The sequence below is a fragment of the Camellia sinensis genome, chromosome 8, assembly GCF_055761805.1.
Source record: "Camellia sinensis isolate YWXY chromosome 8, ASM5576180v1, whole genome shotgun sequence".
Lineage (NCBI taxonomy): Eukaryota > Viridiplantae > Streptophyta > Magnoliopsida > Ericales > Theaceae > Camellia > Camellia sinensis.
This window is the reverse complement of record NC_138968.1, coordinates 199,993,779-200,020,961: the sequence shown is the minus strand read 5'-3', so window position 1 is coordinate 200,020,961 and position 27,183 is coordinate 199,993,779. Positions and strand designations below refer to the sequence as shown.

The 27,183-nt window shown below is 33.8% G+C and overlaps 1 protein-coding gene across 1 annotated transcript; it reads left to right on the top strand.

Moving 5' to 3' along the window:
- The first annotated feature begins 11,514 nt into the window (after nucleotides 1-11,514).
- LOC114321164 (C-type mannose receptor (DUF620)) lies at nucleotides 11,515-18,991 on the top strand. Its single transcript, XM_028268308.2, has 3 exons — nucleotides 11,515-12,175; nucleotides 12,307-12,786; nucleotides 18,065-18,991. Exons 1-3 carry the CDS (start codon nucleotides 11,801-11,803, stop codon nucleotides 18,737-18,739), a joined length of 1,530 nt encoding a protein of 509 aa, XP_028124109.2. The 5' UTR covers nucleotides 11,515-11,800; the 3' UTR covers nucleotides 18,740-18,991.
- The last annotated feature ends 8,192 nt before the right edge of the window (nucleotides 18,992-27,183 follow it).

Genomic DNA, 27,183 nt, shown 5'->3' with positions numbered 1-27,183 from the left:
TCCAGCACTTTTGACTGTTTTGCAGAATGCTGGAGCGGGTAATTTACGCTCGAGCGGAAACCTTTGTCTGCATGTTCGCTCGAGCGGAGTAACATACGCTCGAGCGTGACCCATGTTTTCTGAAAATTCTGAAAATGCTTTTAAAGTGCATCTTTGCATCCTCATCCCATCCTAGGCATTCTTAGGCCTAGTTTAAGCCATCTTAATGAGGATATAGTTGTAGAACACACCGAGGCAAATTAGGGATTAAGTTATTATCTTTCCCAACTGTGTAGCTTAGTGTGTGTTCAATCTGTAACTGTGTAGGGTTGGCGACTGGGGACGCGCTCTAGCTTTACTATAGCCCAGAACTCTGTGAGTAACAACTGTGTAAAGATATGTTCAAAATGATTATCTTCTGAACAATTGAACTGTACTGCTTTCTGAATTGATACTGTTAATTGAATGAATGTATGTCCTATATTCTGAACTGTATTGTGGCATCCTTAGCAACTACTGTTTACTGTTACTATTACAGAGATCTCTGTTGGTTCCCTTGTTGGAACCACTACTGTTTACTGATTGATGGCCATCATTTACTGTTCGGTCTTTTAAGACCTACTGTTTACTATACTGTTATGCTAATGGATGTACCACATATGGCTGTTATGACTGAATGACTGATATACTGAATTAACTGACTGTTTTCAATACTGAAAGGACATTCATTCTTAACCTCTTTACGCATTATGTTATTCACTGGGCTTTAGCTCACTGCTCATATATATATATAGGTGTACAAGCACCAGACCGTGGTTAGAAGCGTCGGGGTAAGCTCTAGTTTTGTCAAGCCAACCAATGTGCCTCACTGCGAGGTTCCGAGCCTGTCAAGTTATGGCTTAGGGGTGTTTTAGTTCCCCATTTTGTCTCTGTAACCATTTTGTTTACTGTACTGTACTGTTTAATAGGGATTAGGTCCCTGAACTGAGTGATTGTATATATGTACATACTGTTTTGTCCGACTGTATATATGTGCATGGAAAGTCTTTTTGGCATACAGACTGTCACAGCTCATTGGACATTGTTTATTTACTGTTTTGGCTTCCGCCAGGCCCCTGTACTCTGTTTTACTGTATTACTGTTAAGCAGGCCTTCAGTAATCTTGGATTACTGGGCGGTTACGGTGCTAAACCCATAGGGGCGGGTTTAGGTCGTGACAGAGTGGTATCAGAGCGATACTTACCACGAGTTATACCGCACACACGTGTCCCAATGAGCTATAGGATGTCCTAGAAAAGCGATTAGGGCATTACATGAGCATGATAAGTGTGTGTGGCTATGACATGACTGAATATATGCTAATGTGTTAATCTGTTTAAATAAATAACTACCTATGTTGATAACTGCTATAACTACCTATAGTGAAATGGATAATGCAAGAACTGCAAATGAATCTGAATACTCATCCTCTGAGGCAAGAATGGCAAGACTGGAAAGAATGATGGAACTAATAACTGAAAGACTAGATCAACAACAGAATCAACTGCCCCCACTTCCTCCTCCGGTACAGCCGGAGCAGTATGTGAATGTTAATGATGGGGATATAATTGCTCTCACCCATAAGTTCAGGAAAATGAAATCGCCATCCTTCCAGGGAGGCCTTGAACCGTTAAAAGCTGAAGCATGGGTTCTTGAGACAGAAAAATTGTTTGAGGTTTTTCCGTGCTCCGAAGCACATAAAGTGCTATTGGCCATCTTTACTTTGCAAGAAGAAGCTAGAAGATGGTGGATGCTTATCCGTGATGACAATACTGTTATGACTTGGGCTCAATTCAAGGGAGCCTTCTTTGAAAAGTACTTCCCTCAGTGTGTTAAGGACAGAAAGGTAACAGAATTTGAACAGCTGAGACATGGCACAATGTCCGTTGCTGAATATGAGACAAAATTTACTGAACTTACCCGTTATGCACCACATATGGTTGACACTGACTACAAGAAGGCCAGAAAGTTTGAAGGCGGCCTTAATGTTGCAATACTCGACAGAATAAATGTTCTGAAATTACCGAATTATGTGAATGTTCTTGACCGAGCCTTGATGGCTGAATCGAACATCGAAGCACTGAAAACTGAAACACCAGCGTCTGAATGGCGTGGTAAAAGGCAGAGTTTTAAATTCAAGAAAGGCAAGCATAACCCATTGAACAAGAAACAGAATATGGGGTCAACAACTAGTCCCAACCAAAGGAGTGGTTTCATACCGCCCTGTTCTGAGTGTGGCAAGAAGCACAAAGGGGTTTGTTACAAAATATCTAGAGCCTGTTACAGGTGTGGCAAGGTGGGCCACATGGTTAAAGACTGCCCCTCTGCTCCACAAGCCAGTAGTAAAGCTGCACCAAGCGTGGCAGCATCAACTGTTGCACCAAAACTGAACCCCAAAGCTACCGGAAAAGAGCCCATGTGGCAGGGCCGAGTGTTCGCCCTAGTACCGGGAGACGTGCAGAATACCGAGACCGTTGTGTCAGGTATTCTCTCTATTTGTACTCAAAATGCTTATGTACTGATTGATTCGGGGTCTACGCATTCATATGTGTCGCATGCTTTTTCGCGAAAACTGAATAGACCATTAGAACCCATGAATTATCTGTTAGCTGTATCATCACCCATTGGGGGATCTATGACCTGTGCATATATGTACCCTACTTGTGAAATTATTGTTGGAGATGCACATTTGTTTATTGACTTACTGTTCCTGAACATTGATCATTTTGATGTAATATTGGGAATGGACTGGTTAATGAAATACCATGCTACCATAGACTGTGTAACGAAACAAGTAGTTTTCCATCTACCGGGTTTACCTGAATTTGTGTTTAATGGGGTTGGAGTAGTACCTCCTCCGTATTTGATTTCGTCTGTGAAAGCTGTTAAATTGATTAGAAAGGGGTGTAAGGGATATCTGTGTTCTGTGTTGACTGTATCTACTGATGATAATGCTAACGTGAACAGTATTCCTATAGTCAGAGAATTCTCATATGTTTTTCCAGATAATCTGCCAAGGGATTTGACTGGCAGGGAGATTGAATTTACTGTTGATGTGATTCCGAGAACGCAGCCAGTATCTAAAGCTCCTTACCGAATGGCTCTGACTGAATTGAAAGAATTGAAAGTGCAATTGCAGGAACTGTTAGATAAGAAGTTCATCAGGCCTAGCACTTCGCCATGGGGCACTCCTGTTTTATTTGTAAAGAAAAAAGACGGCTCACTGAGACTGTGTATTGACTACCGTGAACTGAATAAGGTAACTGTGAAAAATAAATACCCATTGCCACGTATTGATGACTTATTTGATCAGATACAGGGTGCTCAAGTGTTCTCTAAGATCAACCTCAGATCAGGATACCATCAGTTGAAAGTTAAACCAGAGGACATTGACAAAACTGCTTTTCGAACGAGGTATGGACATTATGAATTTTTAGTTATGCCTTTCGGAGTTACCAATGCACCTGCTGCATTTATGGACCTCATGAACAGAATCTTTAAACCATACCTTGATGACTTTATTGTTGTATTCATTAATGACATACTGATTTACTCCAAAAGTGTAGAAGAACATGAACATCATCTGAGACTTGCCCTACAGACCCTAAGAGAACAGAAACTTTATGCCAAACTGTCTAAATGTGAATTTTGGCTTGATCATGTTATGTTTTGGGGGCATGTTGTTAGCAAAGATGGAATTTCCGTTGATCCACAAAAAATTGAAGCTGTAGTGAACTGGCCTAGACCAACAAATGTGACCGAAATCCGAAGCTTTGTCAAAGATTTCTCTAAAATTGCCTTACCGTTGACTCAGTTAACTCAGAAGGGGACATCATTTGACTGGACTGACCAAAGGGAATCAGCATTCCAAGAGTTGAAAACTCGACTTGTAACTGCACCGATTCTTACCCTATCTTCAGGTACGGATGGTTATACTGTATTTAGTGATGCCTCTCATAAGGGTTTGAGATGTGTTTTAATGCAGAATGGGAGAGTTATTGCGTATGCTTCCCGACAACTGAGACCGCACGAAAAGAACTACCCGACCCATGATCTAGAACTTGCTGCAGTAGTGTTTGCACTGAAAATCTGGCGTCACTATCTATATGGGGCGACATGTGAAGTATATACCGACCACAAGAGTCTGAAATATTTCTTCACACAGAAAGAACTGAACATGAGACAACGGAGATGGGTGGAACTGATTAAAGACTATGACCTATAGATTTTGTACCATCCGGGAAAAGCCAACACCGTTGCCGATGCACTGAGTCGGAAATTGATTGGAAATTTAGCCTGTTTGCTTATCGGACATAAGGAATTGCTTTGTGACTTTGAAAAATCTGAAATTGAAATTGTTTTACGAGAATAAGGTGGAACAATAGCTGCTATTTCTGCTCAACCAGCACTGATTGAAGAGATTAAAGAGAAACAGCAACTGGATGACTTCTTGAAGAAGATCATCGAAGAAAGGGAAACTAGACCAAGACCGAGTTTCAAATTTGAAAATAATGTACTGAAATTTCAAGAAAGACTGTGCGTACCAAATGATTCTGAATTGAAAAGAAGAGTTCTGCAAGAGGGCCACAATTCAAAATTTTCTATCCATCTAGAGAATACAAAAATGTATCAAGATCTGAAACTGAATTTCTGGTGGCCGAGAATGAAGAAAGAAATTGCTGATTTTGTATCGAAATGTCTTCATTGTCAACAAGTTAAAGCCGAACATCAACGACCCGCAGGCTTGTTGCAGCCCTTACCCATACCGGAGTGGAAATGGGAACATATCACCATGGATTTTATTATGGGATTGCCTCGCTCCAGTAAAGGTATGGACTCAATTTGGGTTATTGTTGATAGACTGACTAAATCTGCTCACTTCTTACCTGTTAAGACAATTTATAATGTGGACAAATTGGTTATACTCTATATTGATGAAATTGTTAGACTACATGGAGTGCCTGTGTCCATTGTTTCTGATAGGGATTCGAAATTCACATCGAGATTTTGGCAAAGCTTACAGACTGCATTGGGTACTGAATTGAGACTGAGTAGTGCTTATCATCCTCAGACCGATGGCCAGTCAGAAAGGACCATCCAGACTCTGGAGGATTTACTGAGAATGTGTGTCCTTGATTTTCAGGAAAACTGGGAAAGTCATTTGCCCTTAGCTGAATTCGCCTACAACAACAGCTATCATTCAAGTATTGGTATGGCGCCTTTCGAGGCATTGTATGGCAGGAAATGTAGATCTCCGATTTGCTAGGCAGAAGTTTGAGATGGGCCTTTGCTTGGGCCCGAGATTGTATACGAAACGACTGAGAAAGTGAAACTAAAACAACAGAGATTGAAAACCGCACAGAGCAGACAGAAAAGTTATGCTGATGTCAGAAGACGGGATAGAGAATATGAAGTGGGTGATCACGTGTTTGTGAAAGTAACACCGATGAAAGGCCAGACTCGTTTTGGAGGCAAAGGCAAGTTAGTGCCGAGATACGTCGGACCATATGAGATTATTGAGAAAATTAATTCGGTGGCGTATCAAGTTGCGCTTCCTCCTAAAATGGAGCATATGCACAACGTCTTCCACATTTCTATGTTGAGGGACTACTTCCGGGATCCTTTCCATGTGATAGAGCCTACTCGTGTAGTGCTGAGTGATGACTACACTTACGAGAAACGGCCTATCCAGATTGTAAACAGACGAATCAAAAAGTTGAGAAACAAAGAGATCCCGTTAGTGAAAGTTGACTGGCAAAACCATGGTGGCGTATATGCCACTTGGGAGAGGGAAGATGACATGGCTAAAAGATATCCTGAACTGTTTCCACTGAGTGCTGTTTTCTTCCAAAACGAAGGTAACTCGAGTTTAGAGGACTAAACTCTTTTTAAAGAGGGGAGATTGTAACAACCCTCGTCACTGTTTACCGATTAACCACTGATTACTGCTGAACTGAGACTGATTATGATTGGTAATCAAACTGATTGAAATACTGAACTGATTGACTGAAATCTGGAACTGAATTGATTAAGTATATCTGTTTAATTGTATGTCTATTTGTTGACTGTTTGATTATCTGTTCATGTCTTTGTGTTCAAATTGTGAATTGAAGGCCTTATCGGCGGCCGAATCTGAAATTGATTGATGATGTGTATTCATTGGAATTTATATGATTTTATGGTGTATTTATCTAAAATGTGATTTGGTATGATTAAATTGGATTAAAATGAGTTAAATTACAAGAGTTGGACTTAATTGCCATTTTGCCACTTAGTGGACTTTCATGAGCCTCTTAGTTGATCTCTAATGTTAACATTACAACACTTCATCAGCCCATCTTTCTTGTTCTTGCCGACTTGAGAGAGTCAGAGGTAGAGAAAGCTTGAGTTCTTCACAATTTGGCTTAGAGTCTTGTAGAGATTGAAGGATTCTTGCATATTGAGCCTCTAGACTTGTAATTGAGGAACCTAGGTATGAATTTCATCCTCCTTATTGTGTATTTGAGTCCTTTCTAGCATGGATCATGGTAGTTTAAAGAGTTAAGTCAAGAATTGGTTCAATAATGTTGAATTGGAACTCATTCCATGCATGCATGTTTGAATTGTTGAGTTGTGAGTTCATTTCCTGGTAAAATGTTATATGCATGTTCATATTGTGTTTAAGTCCATGATTTCATCTTGTCTTTGGAAGAATTGGCTCATTAGAGCATGAAATTGAGCTTTGAAATGGTTTAAATTCATGCATGTTTGCATGTTTTTCATATTCTTGAAAATTGGTTTGAAATTGAGTTGTTTGAAATTGAGTTGTTTGAAACACCCTTGGGCCTTGATTTTACAATTGAGCTTTGGAATCATGTTAAACTATGAGTTTTGGGATGTTTTCTGGAAAATTGGCCCAAGAGGATCGAAATTTATGTTTTAAAACTTGAATTTGAGCTTGAGGTTCAAATCTGGGAATTCCATATTTTGAACTCACACTCGAGCGGGGTGACTGGCGCTCGAGCGTGTAATTCGTGCTCCCAGTACTTTGCACTGTTTTGAAGTCCGCTCGAGCGGAATAATTGACGCTCGAGCAGGACATTGTGTCTCATGCTCGAGCGGGTGTCGAGCGCCCAATCGAGCGTGATTTTCGCCCATCTAGCACTTTTGACTGTTTTGCAGAACGCTGAAGCGGGTAATTCTACGCTCGAGCAGAAACCTTTGTCTGCATGTCCGCTCGAGCGGAGTAACATACGCTTGAGCGTGACCCCTGTTTTCTGAAAATTCTGAAAATGCTTTTAAAGTGCATCTTTGCATCCTCATCCCATCCTAGGTATTCTTAGGCCTAGTTTAAAACATCTTAATAAGGATATAGATGTAGAACACACCGAGGCAAATTAGGGATTAAGTTATTATCTTTCCCAACTGTGTAGCTTAGTGTGTGTTCAATCTGTAACTGTGTAGGGTTGGCGACTGGGGACGCGCTCTAGCTTTACTGTAGCCCAGAACTCTGTGAGTAACAACTGTGTAAAGATATGTTCAAAATGATTATCTTCTGAACAATTGAACTGTACTGCTTTCTGAACTGATACTGTTAATTGAATGAATGTATGTCCTATATTCTGAACTGTATTGTGGCATCCTTAGCAACTACTGTTTACTGTTACTGTTACAGAGATCTCTGTTGGTTCCCTTGTTGGAACCACTACTGTTTACTGATTGATGGCCATCATTTACTGTTCGGTCTTTTAAGACCTACTGTTTACTGTACTGTTATGCTAATGGATGTACCACATATGACTGTTATGACTGAATGACTGATATGCTGAATTAACTGACTATTTTCAATACTGAAAGGACATTCATTTTAACCTCTTTACGCATTATGTTATTCACTGGGCTTTAGCTCACTGCTCATATATATATGTAGGTGTATAAGCACCAGACCGTGGTTAGAAGCGTCGGGGTAAGCTCCAGTTTTGTCAAGCCAATCACTGTGCCTCACTGCGAGGTTCCAAGCCTGTCAAGTTATGGCTTAGGGGTGTTTTAGTTCCCCCTTTTGTCTCTGTAACCATTTTGTTTACTGTACTGTACTGTTTAATAGGGAATAGGTCCCTGAACTGAGTGATTGTATATATGTACATACTGTTTTGTCCGACTGTATATATGTGCATGGAAAGTCTTTTTGGCATACAGACTGTCACAGCTCATTGGACATTGTTTATTTACTGTTTTGGCTTCCGCCAGGCCCCTATACTCTGTTTTACTGTATTACTGTTAAGCAGGCCTTCGGTAATCGTGGATTACTGGCCGGTTACGGTGCTAAACCCATAGGGGCGGGTTTGGGTCGTGACAGAAGACCCTTTTCTCATACCTACTGCTCTTTGTTTTTGGAACCCAGCTTTCAATTTTTTTTCAATTTGGGTGTGGCATGATGGCCCCTACTGTCCTTGACATGTTCCATCTTCTAGGGTTATCATCCGCTGGTACTCCTTTCGGTTTTGATTATCCTGATCTTAATGTTCCTTTCTTTATTCCCTCTCTGACTTCTTCCTTTAGTGATTTTGTGAAGTCTGAGATTAAAAAGGAAGACCCTGTGACTAATAAGGAGTTCTTTTCTTTTCTCTTATATTGGCTCTGCAAATTTTTATTTTGTACCTCCTCACAGAGAATTATGCCTAAATTCGCCCATGTTGCCAAGGCTCATGCTTCGGCTAAGAAGATATCCTTAGCTCCTTATGTACTGGGTCATGTATATAGAGCTTGCTCTTAGTTTTATGAGAAACTCCTCGATGCCAACCAAGGAGGACCACTCTGGGTGTTGCAACTCTAGCTTTTCACTTACTTCACTGACTTACATTCCAGGTACTTACGATTCTTGGTGCAAGACCCTACCACTTATGGAATGAAGTATGCCAGAGTTTCACTCTACCCTTCTAGCTTTGCTTATTACTTTACTTTCTTCCATTAACTTCCAGCTTCCCTCATTTCCACCTTCTCTTGCCTCTTTGTGGCTAACACAAGGCCAACATGGCTGAGGACTTTCCTGGTTGACAACACCTGCTCTAACCCCGTTCACAAGGATATGTGGCCTCAATTTTGATTCAAAGAGAGCTCTACATTGGTACCTTGAACTTTCAAGCTTATAAGTGTATTGCTGAACTCTACTGCCCTGCCCAATTTGCTAGGCAATTTGGGCTTACTCAAAGAATTCTTGTCCCTCTCTGCAGCTAAACTAACCTCAATCTTGCAACCAGAGACTTGACGGTGCCAAGAACCAGGCTGGATAAGGTAACTTCCAAGTTGATACAAGACTTGGTCGAATTCAGGTTCACTCCCTTCATCCCACACAACATTACATTGAGGAAGTACCAGAATTGGTGGACAACCAATATGGAGGTGCTCCTGGCTATCTCTCCCCAGGATCTGTTAGTAGGGCTAGACGTGTCCTCTCAAGCTAAGTCCAAAGAGACTGAGACCACTACTATTGCCTCCACTGCCCCTGTCATCCCAACTCTTACTCATGTTGTCTCTAAATCTGCTCCTGCTGCCTCACCTCCTCCTCCAAGAATCACCAGGGCTACTTCGAAGAAATGTATGCATCGCAATTTTCCCTTTCTCTTTCTTTTTTGATGTCTTGCTTATTTACTTATAGCTTTTATTCTTAGTGTAGGAGCTCTACAGGAAAACTCTCCCAAAGAGCTCAAGCTTTGAGCATTCTTAAGGGTAAACAACAACAACAAAGGAAAATGAAACTCTTGCTTGATCCTAAAGAAAATGTGGCTGAAACTCTTGCAGAAGAGGAGGAAGCATCAAAGGAAAAAGAAACCCCACTTGAGAGGAGGAAGAAAATGACAGTTTCTTCTTCTGATTTTTCCTAGGACCTCACTCATGAGGTAGCTGCCAGAGTAGTGGAGCAAAAGCATTCCAAAGAAATTATTGTTTTCCAAAGGTCCAAGAAAATGAGACAACAACAAATGCAAAGAGAAGAGACTGCTGCTACTGAAGCAATACAAAATGAGGCTGCAAAGAAGAAACAAACTGCTGAGCTCTATACCCTTCGAAGCTCTTCAATCATCACCATCATAACCTCTGAAGCTGGTAATTTTTTCCTTAATTCCTTTTGATTCCCTCTCCAGGACTTAACAAAAAGTTAACATTTTCTTTCTATTTTCTAAAATGCAGCAGTAATCATTCTTCGTTTGACATTGGCTTCTTTAGCCTCAAAAGGAACAAGGAAGGCTAATACTGAAGTGCCAATGAGTATAGAGCTCATTCAGATAATGCTTCTACTTCCTAGCTCTACATTCCTCATGCCTTCTTTTTTGAAGCAAAGCATCTCACCTTCCTCATGCTCAGGTTTAACTCCATATCTGCCCCATCTATCTTTCATCTCATCTCATTTTACTTCTTCTATAGTCTTGGCTGCCCCTTTATCACCTGAGAGAATTCCAATTGTCACTTCATCTTTAGTAGTAACCGTCGAAATGCACTTCCACGATCTCTGGTCATAGTTTTACATAATCAGCTTCCACTACGTCATTCTTTCAGCTAGGCTTTCCTTTTGCATTTAAATTCGAACTTTTGAGTAACCGTTGGGCCATATTACTCCGCGCTTTCTCACTGCTTCTATGTAACGTAGACCCACCATTATCAATATGAACTGCCACGTGTCCATTGCTAATTGGAGACTTGCACTAATTCCCCAAAACACCATTCATGAGCCACGTGTTAAGCTGCGACTGGCCTGTACAAAATATATAGCCAACAACTTGAGTTCACAAATCATAAAGAAATAGAGAGTCATTTCCAATCGTTAAATAAATAAATCACACATAACCCAAATCATATGAAATTAAAATGAAGTTTGTCCTCTGTTCTTGATTAAGTACATTCTTTTAATTATTATGATTTTTTTGACTAATGGAACTGAAAAACAGGAGATGATTTGGTGCACGTTATATTTTCGTTGGCTAGGTAAAGGTAATCAATCATTCGAAAGTAAAGTTAGGCTTGTTTCACAGTGCCTTACAAATCATTTTATAGGTTGAAAAAATTTATTTTCTTTATTTTTTTTTTAAAAATCTCAACTTATTTGGCAAAATCATTTCTTGTGAAAAAACTCACTTTAATCCCTTCAAAAAATTATTAGAAAAGAGAAATATTATTTTAAAAATATTATTTTCTTTATTTAAAAATTATTTGGCCGTAGCATAGCCAGTAAACTCAATCATACTAAAAGAAAAAAAAGAGAGAGAAATTTTTTAAAAAATAATTATAAATCAATAGCAAACTTTACAAATATTAATAATTAAAAGCATAAATCTTTTCATGAATTTGTAATTATTTTTTGGAAAGTTCACTCAATTGTAATTTTTTCTTAAAAAAAAAAACGATACAAATTAAATTATTAAATATTTTATTACTGTACAAGTTAAAATAATTAATAATTTAATTTACAAATGTAGAAAAGTGTCTCACAGTTGCTGTATTGGCCCACATATGAGACTGCCGTTGGACAGATGGGGTGTCCCTTTAGGTCTACAAATTAAGCAACATTGTTTGTTCTCCCTCTGCCTTTCTTTAGCACTGGGTCTGCTTCGTATTAATTGCCGCTTCTCTCTCTCTCTCTCGCTCCTTTAAAACACAACAGTACAATGGCTTTTTTTCAGATGAGAACTCATTATTATCAACTCTCTCAGCAGAAATAATAATTTTTTTCTTCCCCTTACTTGAGCGTCTTGTTGTTTGTTTTCTTTAAATTTGGTGAGCATAGTTAATTGTAAAGAAAGAGAGAAAGAAAATGGGGTCGAGAGGAAGAAGGAAGCAAAGATGGAGCGTGCAAGCACTGACACCTCTGATGGAAGGGCCGGATCTTGAAATGCAAGATCATGAAGGAACCAAGAAGGAAAGCTCTTGGGATGTCATTCGGGAATGGTTTCGATTACACAAGAACAACCAGAATATCCCCGGAGGAGGAGGAGTAAGCATTTACAATAATAACGGCTTTTCGATGTTGTACAACGGGACCAATATTCCGGCCAGGAGGCAAGATTTAAGGCTTCTGCTTGGCGTATTGGGTTGTCCGCTCGCCCCCATTCCTCTCTCCATTGACATTCATAATAATATCCCGACTACTATTCACCGTCCACTCCACTTTATTAAAGACATTCCCATTGTAAGTTAAATAATTACTCTTCTGTTTTTTCTCTACTACTCCATTCCATGTATGTATGTATGTATGTACATAATAAGGTAGGGTACTCCTCCTTGTGTATTTGTTAAATATATGATGATGAATGATCTCAGGAAAGTTCAACGGCGCATTACATAATACAACAATACCTGGCGGCGACAGGATGTTTAGAGAAGAAGCAGCAACAGCAACAGCAACAGCAGGAGAAGAAGAGTAATGGTGGTGGTAATGGTAATGTTAATGGAGGAGGAGGAGGAGGAGGAGGCGGAGGAAGAGTAATAAAGAATATGTACACGACAGGGATGGTGAAGATGATATGTTGCGAGACAGAGATATCATCGTCATCGTCATCGGGAGCGTCAGTGAAGAGTTTAGGGAGGAGAAGTGGGGAGAATGGATGCTTCGTGCTGTGGCAAATGAATCCAGGGATGTGGTCCCTGGAGCTGGTGTTGGGAGGCGGAAGCGGAAGCGGAAGCGGTCATCATCATAAGGTGATAGCCGGCAGCGACGGCAAGATCATTTGGAGACATACCCCTTGGCTGGGCACTCATCTCGCCAAAGGTCCCCATCGTCCTTTACGTCGTATCATCCAGGTATTGTATTATATTATTCTTTCAATTAATTCCATCCTCTGTCCAACTAAATTATTTAATAATGAATAATACTATTATATATCGTAAAATAAATATTTAAAAAATCAACATTATATATACTCAGAAACTAACATTATATTTAGAAAATTTTAAAAAATATATATATATATATAAATATGTTCAGAAGTTTTTGTTAAAAGTTAAATTTTGACATCCAATTCTTAGAGGTTACTCTACTTCGAAAATATCTATGGATTTGTTATTTGTTTTTCATAATAACGTAATTACTACGCATTTTTTATCACAATATCAAATAAAAATTTTATTTGAGAGTCACATCTATCATAAATGATAAAATAAATTTAAAAAATTGTCAAATTGTCATAATGCAATAACTAGGGTTCATTTTTGGAGTGTTTTTTGTCAAATTTCAACCTTTTTTTTTATTAAATCAAATCTCAACTTTGACATGTGGTCTAAGTTCAGAGCATTTTGGATGATTGATACTCTTAATTTGTATGTCTATATATATAAAGTCTATTTATTAGGGTATTTTTATTCCTTTTTTTCAGAAAAAGTTATGCAACAGTGGTACAATCAAAAAATTATTACACATTCATGACATAGTTTATAATTTTAATAATTAATATATATAAAATTTATCTTTTATTTATAATTTAAATAAAAAATCTACACAAATTCATTTTTTAGCTTTTTTAACCGTCCAATTACTGCCATTGTCATGATTAATGTCATACATGGTCTTCTTAATAAGAGTCTTAAGAGAAATAATTAATAAAATTTAAAACGATTATCATTTTTAAAATATTTCTTTATGCAATTTTTTTTATTATTATAAATAATGTTCCATAAACACTTCCTATATTAGCCTTTCGTGTTTTTTTTAAACACAAACGTAGAATTTAAATAAAAATGGTAAAGCAAACAGTATTAATTTAATAATGTAACGACTGATAAAGATAAAGCAGTGTGTAGTCTGTCTCATACTTTCCCAGACAAACCATAGCACCACGCACGCCACAATCTCCTTGTACTCTTTTTAACTTTGTCTTTTGTGATGATCAGAACAATTCATTATAGAAGTATATAACTTTCATTTTTTCGATAGATATAGTAGATCAGAGAGTTATAACTTCGAGAAAGGAAACATGTGATTAAACTTTGTGACGTCATCCGTGACTTCCTCGGGATTTGCATTTAGAGCAATAGCATTTATCTTTCCCCTTTTTATATTTTGGATCTAAAAAATATTATCGATTCTAAAAATTTTATTAAAATTTTTATTAAATGTTATGAGTGTGAGATTTACATAATATGAATCTTATATTTATATAAGATATTTGATAAAAAATTTAATAGAATAAGATATTTAATAAAATTTTTAGTATGTCTAACATTATTATTTATTACAAGTATTTTTATTAAAAATATAATATTTGAAACTTTTTATATGTATCATCACAGTACACATTAATAAAATATTTTTTTGTATTGATAAAAATATTCATTATGTAATATCTAACATATTTTAAGTCTCATTAAATATTTTTAAAAACTGTTAAAGAAACAAACTTATATAATTTATAAATATTAATAATTAATATCATCCTATTTAAAAAAATTTAAAAAAAAATTAAAACTTCGGGGGTTAATGGTTGTCTTGCCAGCCGCCCCACAATTAGTCCCTGTTTACATCTTCTATCCTAATAAGAATGAAGGTCCATGCCCGTAGCGTTTAAGCATCTACAGAATGTATCACTTTTATATATCTTATTAACTTTCTTTTGCTTACTATGCTGTTTTTCAATCAACAACATGAATTTTATTAGTTTTGTGATCTTTGAATCAAATACTAAATAAATAAATACATAAAAAGTGATGAAAATAATTTTATTCCCATAAATATTAAACCAATCAAAAGAAGGACAACCTCCTAGAATCTATGAAAATTGCCCCTTTAAGGAGGCGATAGTTGATTGGGGATATTCCTTATAAGTGGTTCTATCATAAAATTATTACAGAATTATTAAAAAAAATTATAACTTCAATAATTAATGTATATAAAGTTTACTAATGATTTCAATTTTTTTTTTTTTAATTTTAATTTACACTGAATTCCCTAGTTAATTTCAATGCCAGTTGCTTTAAACGTTGAGAATGTTGATTTAGGATCCGAAGGTCGTTGGTCTACCAAATCACAAAAATTAAGACATCCCATCTACCCACCAACTCGAATTAAACCTAACAAAACTTACAATTATTTATTTATTTGTTCATTGTTTGATGTCGTGTAATAATTTTTTTTTTTTTTCAAATTTCAAGTAATAATATAATTGTTACATTATTGACTTCGGTGAGTGAAAATTTACTATTGTAATTCGTTTAGTTTTAAAAAAAAAATTTATAGACTAACTAGTTTCATTGATTTTGAAAAGTTAGATTTAATATATTATTTGAAAATTAAATTTATAATTATACCCTTATTTCTATTATGCTTTCTTTTTTATTTCTTTTTTTTTTTTTTGTGCTAGAAAGGTAAGATACACAATTTATGATAATTAAATTTGGGATGAATTTTTATATGAAAATCTTTTTTATTTGGAAAACATTTTAGAAGAATTACAAAAATAATTTCAAATATGAGATTTTCCAAACATTTCAAAAAGATGTGAAATTCTTCAAATATTTCAAAAGGAGTATAAAAAACTCCTTAGTAAGTTTTAGACAAACATATAATTTTAAATTGTAACACTATAACGTAACACTTAAACGTAACACTCTAAAAAAACTATTTAATTTACTTTTGTCAAACATAACATTCCAATACAACACTCTTAAAAAACTCCTTAATGTAATACCTCAATGTAACACATAAAAAAATTCTTTAGGCGATTTTTCCCGAATGTAATACTCTAATGTAACACTTCAAAAAAATGATATGGGATTCTTCAAACCATTTCAAAATGAGTAAAAAAATTCCTTAATAAGTTTTGGACAAATGTATAATTTCAAACTATGAATGTTACGCTTGGAAAAATATACTGAGGAATTTTTTTAGTATTTTTGTATATGTTATATTAGCGTGTTACGTTTGAAATTATGTTGATTGGAATGTTACGTTTGTAAGAAGTACACTAAGAAATTTTTTTGTATGTTACATTGGAGTGTTACATTTGGAAAAAAGTATATTAATGACTTTTTTTGGATTTCTACGTTGTTATGTTTGGAAAAAGTATATTAAAAAGTATTTTAGTGTGTTATATTAGAGTGTTGTATTATTAGAGTGTTACATTTTTTTTTCATAATGTGAGATTTGTTCTAAAATAATAAAAAATTCAAAACCTCTATAGTGTATGTAATTTCACATTTAGAGGGGAAAAAAAAAACTCATTTTTATTCCTTAAAAATTAAATACAAACGTGTAAGTGACTATTTTTTTGTGTAATTTTCACTTTAATGGGTCTTTTAGGTGCATGAGAAAGAATAGAGGACTAAACAATTTATAAAATTACATTTTAGAATTTATTAGTGTTTCACCCCATAAAAATGTCATATTTTTTTGTTATGATGAAAAAAGAAAGAATAAATTACAAATATACCTATTTTTTTAAAATGCGAATTATTTATTTTAATAATATTAGTCTTCTCATTCAAATATTCAAATACACCTTTAAATTTTTTTATTTAACAGAATTGTTAATTGAAATATATTTCATATCATTAAAAACTAGGAGGTGACCTATGCTATGTACGAGAATTTATTTTTAAAATGAAAAATTGATTTTGAGACTTAATAATTTACATGTAGGCTGATGATTTTTTTTTGTTACTATATGTGATTCTATGTAAAATGTTCATAAAAATAATTTATTTCAAAATTATTAAAAAAATGTATATTTTTAACTTGAAATCAAATCATCATTTGTGTTAATCAAATTTATCAAAAACTATGAATTCCATTTGTATCCAAATATTATTTTTTTTGAAAAAAATAAAAACAACAAAAAATTCTATAATACACAAATTATGACTTAGTTATAGCTCACTGTAATATTATGATATGTGTTAGAAAATAATAATATTTATTTTAATTTAAAATAAAATTTTAATTCTAATTATTTATTTAAATAATATTAGTCTTATCGTTTTATAAAAGTGTTATTTGAATACTTATATATAATAAATTTAGTTAAATTATTTGTTTATTTTGATAATTTTAATTCTATTGTGCTATAAAAGTGTAATTATCATATAATAATTTTATATGATATATAAATCAAATTATAATATAGTACAATAAATACTCATTTTAATATTAAAAATAATAGTTAAATTAGAAAGAGAATTAGTAATATAAAACTAAAAGTGATTTGAATTATTTTATTTTATTTTTACTTTTATATTTATTTGGAAAATAAAAATATGTAGAATTAGAATTGTACAAAAAAAAAATTAAAAGATTAAATATAAATATGTTATGATTGAATGAAGAAGAAAATATGTAAATTAATTATGTAGAGTATTGATTTTTTTTTCTTTAATATTCTTTTTGAATTATTCATACATATTGTATATAGGTATATAAAATTTAAATTACATATAAATGTTTTGTAATAAATGATTTCATGTTAAATAAAAAATTAAATATAAATTAATATTAAGATATCAAAAAGATAGACAAAAACTAAAATAAAATAAAAGAAATTAATTTGATCAATGCGATAATTAAACATATTATTTCTTATTTATTTATTTGTATATCGAGATAATTTTTGTTTCAAATATCATAATAATTAAATTAAAATATCAACTCTATAAAAGAGATCCGACAACAACAAAACGTAATACACGATGAAAAATATATGAAAAATAAGTATATATATCAAATAGAGTATATATAAAAGTGGTTATTATAATTGAAATTGAGTTTGCTTAAGATTTTATATGTAAATAGAAAATGCATATTGATTTGGTTTTTTTTTTTTTAAAAAAAAAAAAAAAAAGCCTCTAAAATTTGACACATAAGAATGGATATTTTAAGCAATTTTTAAAATTATTACAACAATGTGTATAATGTATATTTTATGTAAATCTCATGTTTATTTATAGTATTCACCCAAAAAAATGCTTAATTATAGTTTATCCAAAAAGAAAAATGGAGGCATTAGATCCGAAGAGAATGAATATATATATATATATATATATATATGAATATTAAGAGGGATATTAAATGGTGTGGTGTGGGTTGGGGTTGCAGGGACTAGATCCGAAGAGCACAGCAAGGCTGTTTGAGAAAGCGCAATGCTTGGGAGAGAAACGAATAGGGGAGGATGATTGCTTCGTGTTGAAAGTAGCCGCAGACCGCGAGGCTGTTATGGAGAGAAGCGAGGGCCCAGCCGAAGTCATAAGGCACGTACTCTATGGCTATTTCTCCCAAAAGAGTGGCCTTCTCATCTACATGGAGGACTCCCACCTCATCAGAGTATCTGCATCGTCTCCATCTCCATCTCCATCTCCATCTGCATCTGCATCTGGAAATAACACCAACAATCTCAATCCCAATAATGTGAATGAGTTTGACGATGAGGACACCATGTACTGGGAGACTACAATAGGGAGTAGCATCGGAGACTACAGAGACGTGGACGGAGTTTTGATCGCTCACCAAGGTAGAACCATCGCCACCGTCTTCCGCTTTGGAGACTTATCCATGGCCATGCAGCCGCAGCAGCAGCCACAACCACAACAACAAGGTGATCATAATCATCACCATCATCAGTACATGAGCAGGACTAGACTGGAAGAAGTCTGGAGAATAGACGATGTCGTCTTCAACGTCCCCGGTCTCTCCCTCGATTCCTTCATCCCTCCTGCTGATATCTTCCACCACACCACCACCCCTGCCCACACCCCTCTTTTCCATTCTCCATGATATCAAATCACATCATTATCATTTTTCTTGCCACTTATTAACTGAACTCAACAGAACAACATTCACTAGCTAACTTTATACAATTCTCACAAAACAAATTCCATTTCTTAGGTTAACTTAAATTTGTGTAATTGCTTTATTGGATAACTGATGAGGTGTGTGTGGATTGGTATGCAGTGGGTATAATTGTAATATTACATGATGGTATCATTAATTAATGAGAAATTTCATACTATGATAAAATGATAACTATATTGCTGGGTTAATAACAATATATATATATATATATATATATATAATAAGGAGCGATCATCCCGTCTCATTTTTTTAATGGGACATTCTGTGGAGCTCTCCCTCCAACTAGTTTTATTTCAAACGGGACATAGTTAAAGATTTTCCTGTACCAAAGACAAATGACCACTTCTTGAATGCAAAATGCCTCCTTTACCAAATATCCCAAAATTATTTTTCAATGTCTAAAATTTCATAAGAAAGTGGTTTATTAATAGAATGAGCGACAGACGAGGGATGAGAAGTGTGAGTCCACTCCTTCACATGGTCCATTTCATGTCATTGGGGATGAATTTAGGAATTAGGATTCTCTCATTGACTCTCTACTTGTTGGGCCATTGGACCCATGTTTAGGCCCAATTTTTATGATCCAAACCATTCACATTTTAAGATTTGTTGAATATATGATACCTATAAAAAATTAAGTTGATCGGATATCAGAAATTACGTGTTAGTATCATCGAATTAAAAACCATTTTTTTAAAAGTTTAGTAATCAGTTTTCTTAACACATATTTTCTGATATTCGATCAACTTGATTTTTTACAGGTATAATATACTCAACAAATCTTAAAATGTGAACAGTTCAGATCATCAGAATTGGGCTTAAAAGCAGGCCCAATGGCCCAATAAGTAAGAAGTCAAGGATAAGTTAAGGAGAGAATCCTGATTCTGAATTTAGGGTACTCAATTAAGAATTTTTAATTTACAATGATATAACAATGACATGGTTGTAATTATGGAACACAATAATGAGTGTTTTGACTAAAAATGAAATAATCACAAACAACCATCTATTATTTATAAAATTTCTATATAAAAACTATGTTCATATAATTTATAACTTCTAATGTAAATGTTTATATTTGTATAAAAATTGTATTTTGAAATAATCTCATTAAAAATTATTAAATAAAATCCATATTAGTTTTGAAATTTAACTAAATAAAAGTATACAGTAAAATTTTATTATCCAACAAATGGATGAAAAAAAAATAATGTTGAACTTCACACAACACAACATACACTTTGTACAAGGAACTTTTAGGCAATTTTTTTATTATTTATTATTCACTAAGCTAATGACATCACGTGAAATGACGTCATCATCGTCCACAATATTTATTGAGCCTTGGACATTTTGACCGCAAGGAGTGAAGTAACCACCTTTTCAAACATTTTGATTTGAGTAATGTTAGGGATTCTAAATATTTTATTAAAAGTTTTATCAAATGTTTTATATGGGTGTAAGATCTATACAATGTGAGTCTTATGTGAGATATTTGGTAAAAATTTTGGTAGAATTTTTGGAACCTCTAACATTTTTGTTTTCATTTTGAGATTTAGGTTTTATTTGTCATAATTTAAAAAAGTTAAAAAAATATTATTTTATTTAAATCACATCATCTTATTTAAGTTATATCATCTCTCTATCACATGACTTTAAACCTAATTCTTATCTAATTTATATTTCATAAAAAATTAAAAAATATACTTATTTATATCATCCCAAATCACCCTTTTATGTGTTGGCCATCCTTTTCTCATTTTATGCGGTGGTGGCATGCCATTGGCTCAAATTGATCCGAGAGTGAGAGAGAGAGAAATAATCCACGGCTTATAGTGGGGGATCACTGGGCCCAATTAACGGTCATGTAGTTGAAGGTTAAATGGGCAGAGTTTGCATTCGTTCGGCCCAATAGACTGTCCAAAATCATTTGCTATATTCCTATATATATCTGAATCCTGACAGACGATGACAATGAAAACAATGGAAGGACGAACCAAATAATTTACCATCTCCTCAAGGACTCTAAAAAATTTCTTGCTTATGGATAGGCTTTGTCAATCTGGTTAAATTTTATATATAGCTCACTTTTATCCCACGACGGATTTTTTTTTTGTGTGTGTGTTAAATAAATCTCTTTTTTTTTTTGGTTGTATGTATGGATAAAATGGTATGACGAACTGTGGTAGAGATGCTGCGACTCTCTTTTAATTCGATTGTTTGATAGTGGATTGGATCTCCCTTTTCTCTTGGACTTGAAAAACAGTTTTGTAACTTTGATCATTTTATATTTTGATTGATTCTCGATTTCACAAAGCATTTCGAACTAATAAAACTCATACTAGTAGACTAAAACGTGACGAGAAGGAATGTTCACAAGCTCCAAATTCAATTAAATAATTTTTGTTTTCAACAATCACTACAATAAATTGATATTTTCGAAACAAAAAATTTAGGGATGAAATTGCTTTTTTTATAGAACAAACATCTTAATCGTCAAAAATGTCACTGTTGTATTTTTAGTGACGAAATTAAATATTTAATAATGAATTACTGTCTTTCTTGGACAAAATTGTTTTGTCTTATTAGCGATATTTTAAAAATTTTATTGCTAAATTTTTTTTAAAAAAAAAACTTTTCCAAATAACACGGTTGGCGTTAGTCTTCTGATATTTTTTTACAATTTTTTAAAAAGGAACAAATTTGGTCTTTAAAACTTTTGTATGTTGAATGTTGGATACTTACAACTTTCATCAATTTGAACACAAATGAACACAAGTTTATGGTGGTCCGTCACTTAACATGAAGTCTACTAACAGCTTTGTTTCTTTTTATTTTATTTTATTTTATTTTATCGGCATGCTTTGTTTCTTCTTTGGTATAAAGGAATGTAAGTTAAATTTATTCTCTCTCTTTCTTTTTTTTTATTAGACATATTATATGAGTGCTCAAATTCAAGTCAATGCAAATTTAGGAATCTAAATTGTTTCCCTAATAAAACTTAAATTGTTAGGTTAATCATAATCAATTACTGCATTAAATATGTATCGTTGAAGAAAATAAATAAAATTTTGAAATTTTGTGTAGGGGTGTCAGGTATCTCGTTTCATGCACTCTTTTATCTTCTTTTTTTTTGAATTTGATTGATGTGTAATATTATTTTTACTGACATGAACATCTTCATAAATTAAAGTGTAAGGAACAAACAAAAAAAGAAAAAAGAAAAAAAAGTAGATGATCTTCATTGATACATTTGGAAATACAATAATGGTGAAGAAAGGCATTATTAGTGTTCCATTTGTTTTGGCAGCAAATATTTTTTATGAATTTTTTTTTCAAAAAATATTTTCTGGAGAAAGTATTTTTCTATATCTGGTGGTGATAGTGGAACGAAGGTAGAGATGTAAGTGGTGGGGTGGCGGCGGCTATCATAGCGACGATGATAGTAGCAGTGGCTGTGGTGGTAGAGGTGAGAGTGGTAGTAGTAATGTGATGATCTTAGTAAACTTTTAGTCCGAAAAACATTTTGTGCCTTATAAAGGGAGAAAACATTTTTTGCCTACATAGATTTGTTTTCTGTTAATTTTCATTTTTAATTGTAGCAAATATCAAAAGATATAAAAAATATTTTTTGTCCAAATAAACAGATAGTAAGTATTGAAACAATTTTGGATGGGATTGTAGTGGATCAATCTATAGGTAGTTCTCGACTAGAGATAGAACCAAAATTTCATTATCGGAAAGGTTAAAAGAAAAATATTTTTTTTTTTAGCACATACACAATGTTAGAATATTGTATAAATATAGTGTTTGCTTTCGGCTGTTAGAATATTGTATAAATATAGTGTTTGCTTTCGGTGTTAGAATAGCTTTAGCATAGCAGACTTCATTATATTATTAATTGTATAGTGTTTGCTTTCGGTGATAAGTGTGGTATCCAATGCCCCTTTCTCTCTCTATAAAGAGAGCCTTCATCCCTTTGTAAAACACACAACATAATACAAACATTTCAGAGTCTCTCTCTCACTCTATAGCTTCTCTCACTCTCTCAAACTAATCTTTCATGGTATCAGAGCCCAGTGTTACATTTCTGGCAATTTTCAATTTTTGTGTTTAGTCCCGTACACAGTGGCATACATCAAAACGCTCGGAATTTTCTCACGATTCCAACGGCACCTAGCCCGTTCTCAGAACACCCTCCACGCGCCCACACGCGCCGCCTTTACCTTCGGCGCGTCACCAGCTCCGCCACCACTCTCACACGCGCCCGCACGCGCCATCTGTTGCCACTCACCTTCGCCACGCGCCTCCACGCGCCCACACAACCGCGGCTGACGTCAGCCCTGCCACTCCCGTACGCCGCGCCTGCTATCGTGCGCCTTTCGTGCGCCGCTTCACTACATTGCACCCGCGTGCGCCAAAACGGCTATTGTGCGCCGCGCCTGCGCCTGTTTCGCTACCGTGCGCCGCCGCCTTTCTGCTAACGTGCTCCTCCCTGCACTCTGCTAACGTGCGCCGCTGACATCATCGCTGACATCATCTCTGTCCAGCAGCCTTTTCTGGCTATTTTCGACCTTCCGGACTCACTGGTACACTCTGTTTTACCAAATTTTGCTCCTACAGGTCTCTTCCTGTTGCTTTAATCCTACTTAACTAGTATTATGGATCGTCTTGACACCTCCCATCCCATTTCCGTTATTCTGAATGGTTCAAACTATGTTCTGTGGGCCCAAGCCATGTCTTCCTTTCTTAAAGGCAAGAAGCTCTGGCGAATTGTCACCGGGGATGTGACTAAACCAGTCAAAGACAGTGCCACTACTGAAACTCCTGTTCTTACTGCTACATATGAAGACCGACTTGAGGAATGGGACAGTAAGAATTACCAAATCATTACCTGGTTTCGTAATACCTCTGTTACCTCTATCAGTCTTCAATTTGGCCGGTTTCAGCTTGACTCTGTAACTACTCCTGCGAAAGACATCTGGGATTTTTTGAAAGATTAGTTTGAGAGAGTGAGAGAAGCTATAGAGTGAGAGAGAGACTCTGAAATGTTTGTATTATGTTGTGTGTTTTACAAAGGGATGAAGGCTCTCTTTATAGAGAGAGAAAGGGGCATTGGATACCACACTTATCACCGAAAGCAAACACTATACAATTAATAATATAATGAAGTCTGCTATGCTAAAGCTATTCTAACACCGAAAGCAAACACTATATTTATACAATATTCTAACAGCCGAAAGCAAACACTATATTTATACAAAATGCACATGTATGTATAATATGATATATAAATTATATGTACATATAAATAAATAAATGAATACCATAGGAGCCATTTGTAATAAGATGAAGAATTTTTTTTAGTGCAAAATAGAAAGAAAATATAAAATAGAAGAGGAATAACATATGTAGTTTTTTATACTGAGTACTATTTTATATATAAAATTATATATATATATATATATATTAAATTCTATAACAAAAAATATTTTTCACAAAAACAAAAAATCAGAACCTTTCATAATTTTCTCCTAATTTTATCCCGGCCCTCAGACATCCCTTCCCCTCCGGCCGTGGGTTTTTACGAGTGTGAAAGGCAAAGAAAGGGGTAGATAGGTGGGGACAAAAGAAGCTTCATGATTGTACTTTTGTAATTTTGTATGAAGAATAGAATAACCAAAGCGCTCGCTCTCTTGAAAAAAGATATTAAAAAAAAAAAAAAGGATAAAAAAAGAGTGAGCAAACAGAATCCAATGACATGCGCTGGTTAGTTTTGTTGGTCTGGTCTGATCCTTCAAAATTACTAATTGATTGATTTTTATTTTTTGAACATAATTATTAATTGATTTAACTAACGGGAAAGGACGCATCGGGAAATATCATTTTATTTTGAGTGTGTTTATTTGTACGGACTGGATAAGGAGGGATTGTAATCTATCGGACTATTAATCTTGAAATACATTATCCCGAGACTATTTAGTTGGACTGAATTTGTATTATGTTTGTTTAGAAATAGGATTAAATGTCTGAATTAGACTATTTTTAATTATCCAATGCTTGTTTGGGATATCATAGAGAATGATAAATGCTCAAATAACTATTTCATGTTTTTCAATTATTTACTAAGTAATAACAATATTAAACATAGCTTTAATATTTTAATTATTTTTAGCTAGATTAAATAAAAATTTATTTTTTTTATTTTTTGCACAAATAAATAAATTTATTTTTAAATAAATTAAATATAAATATAAATACATGTTATTTTTTTAATTAAAATTTTAAATAATAATAATAATTAAATAATGAAATAAAATAAAACATCTATTAAAATTTAAATAATGAAATTAAATAAAATATAAACAAAATTTTAAAATAAAACATCAATAAAATATCTATAAAAAAATATTTTTAAAAATTAAATAAATAAAACAAAAATAAAAATAAAATAAAGTTATTTTATTTTCAAATTGAGACATTTAAATTTTTTTGAATTTTACTAAATATAATACATAATTAAATACTAGAGGGCAAAAATGTAATTTCATTGTCTAATCCCCATTGGATAAGTTATCCCATAGTTTCCATCTCACCCCCCCATGGGATAGGATAGTTCCATATTTGTGGGACTAATAGTCCGGGAGGACTATTAATCCGGAGCAAAATTTTTCACACAAATAATGGACTATTAGTCTGGTGAGACTAATAGTCCAATCACACATCCTAATCCTTCAAAACAAACACATCCTTTGTATATATATATATATATCACTTCACTCACTTCAATGCACTACTACTAACATAATAAGAGATTCAGTTCCCGCTAGTTTTTTATTTCCTAGTAAAAACATTTTTCCCGAGCTAGTCCAAAAATATATACTTGATGAGATAGCAAATACTTCTTTAGAAAATTTAGACATAGAAAATTATGAATTAGAGAATTTAGAAGAATTTGATTCTGAAGAAAAATAAGACTATTGGAACCTAAGAGATTTTCAACAAACAGTTAACCTAGAATTAATTTTTGCAATAATAGGAAAATTAAAGAAAAAACCAGTATACAGAAAAACAAAAAATGATTTAGATGAGATAATAAGATTAGCTGAAACAACAGAGATTTTAGGAGAACAATTCATGAAATATTGGGAAAGAAATAAAATTTTAGCCAGTTTAGATATAAAAAATAAAGATTATAGGATTACATTAGCACAAATAGATCATACGCCAGCAAATATAGAAGAATTTAGAACACATATTAAGGTGTTACTAGATTTAGGAGTAATTAGACCTAGTAATAGTCCGCATATGAGCGCTGCATTCATGGTTAGAAATCATGCAAAGATAAAAAGAGGAAAAGGTAGAATGGTTATAAATTATAAAAGATTAAATGATAATACAGAAGACGATAAATATAATATACCAGATAAAGCTCAGCTCATAAACAGAATACAAACAGCAAAAATATTTAGTAAATTTGATTGCAAGTCGGGATTTTGACAGATAAAAATGGAAAATGAAAGCATACCTTGGACAACCTTTTGTTGCCCACAAGGACATTACGAATGACTAGTTATGCCTTTTGGACTAAAAAATGCACCTTCCATACTTCAGCGTAAGATGGATAGCATATTTAATAGATATAGTTTTATACTGGTATATATAGATGGCGTATTAGTATTTAGTCCAAATAAAAATAGTCACATGTATCATTTATATATAGCATTAGAAGAATTCATAAATAATGGAATAATAATTAGCAAGAAAAAGATTGTATTAAATAAGCCTCATATAGAATTTTTAGGAATAGAGTTAGGAAATGGAAAAATTAGGTTACAACCTCACATAGTTAAGAAAATTTTAGATTATCCAAATAAATTAGAGATACAAAACAACTTCAATCATTTTTAAGAATTTTAAATTATGCACGGATGTATATTCCTAACCTTAGTAAAATAATAGGACCCCTATATAGTAAGACCACACCCACAGAACAAAAATATTTCAATCAACAAGATATACCTCTAGTTAGAAAAATTAAAGACATTTGTAGAAATTTACCAGACCTACAACTTCCCTTAGAATCAGAATATATAGTTGTAGAGGCAGACGCAAGTCAATTAGGATGTGGAACAATATTATTAGGTAAACCTAGTAAGTATGATAGTAAAATTAAAGAACGCATTTGTAGATATAGTTCTGAAAATTTTAAAGAAAAAGACACGACCATGACCAGCCTAGATTTTGAAATATTATGAGTAGTATATGCAATAGACAAATTTAGATTATTTTTGCACAAACCATTTACAATTAGAACAGACTATGAAACTATAGTTAGATTTCATAATAAACTTAACGAGCACAAA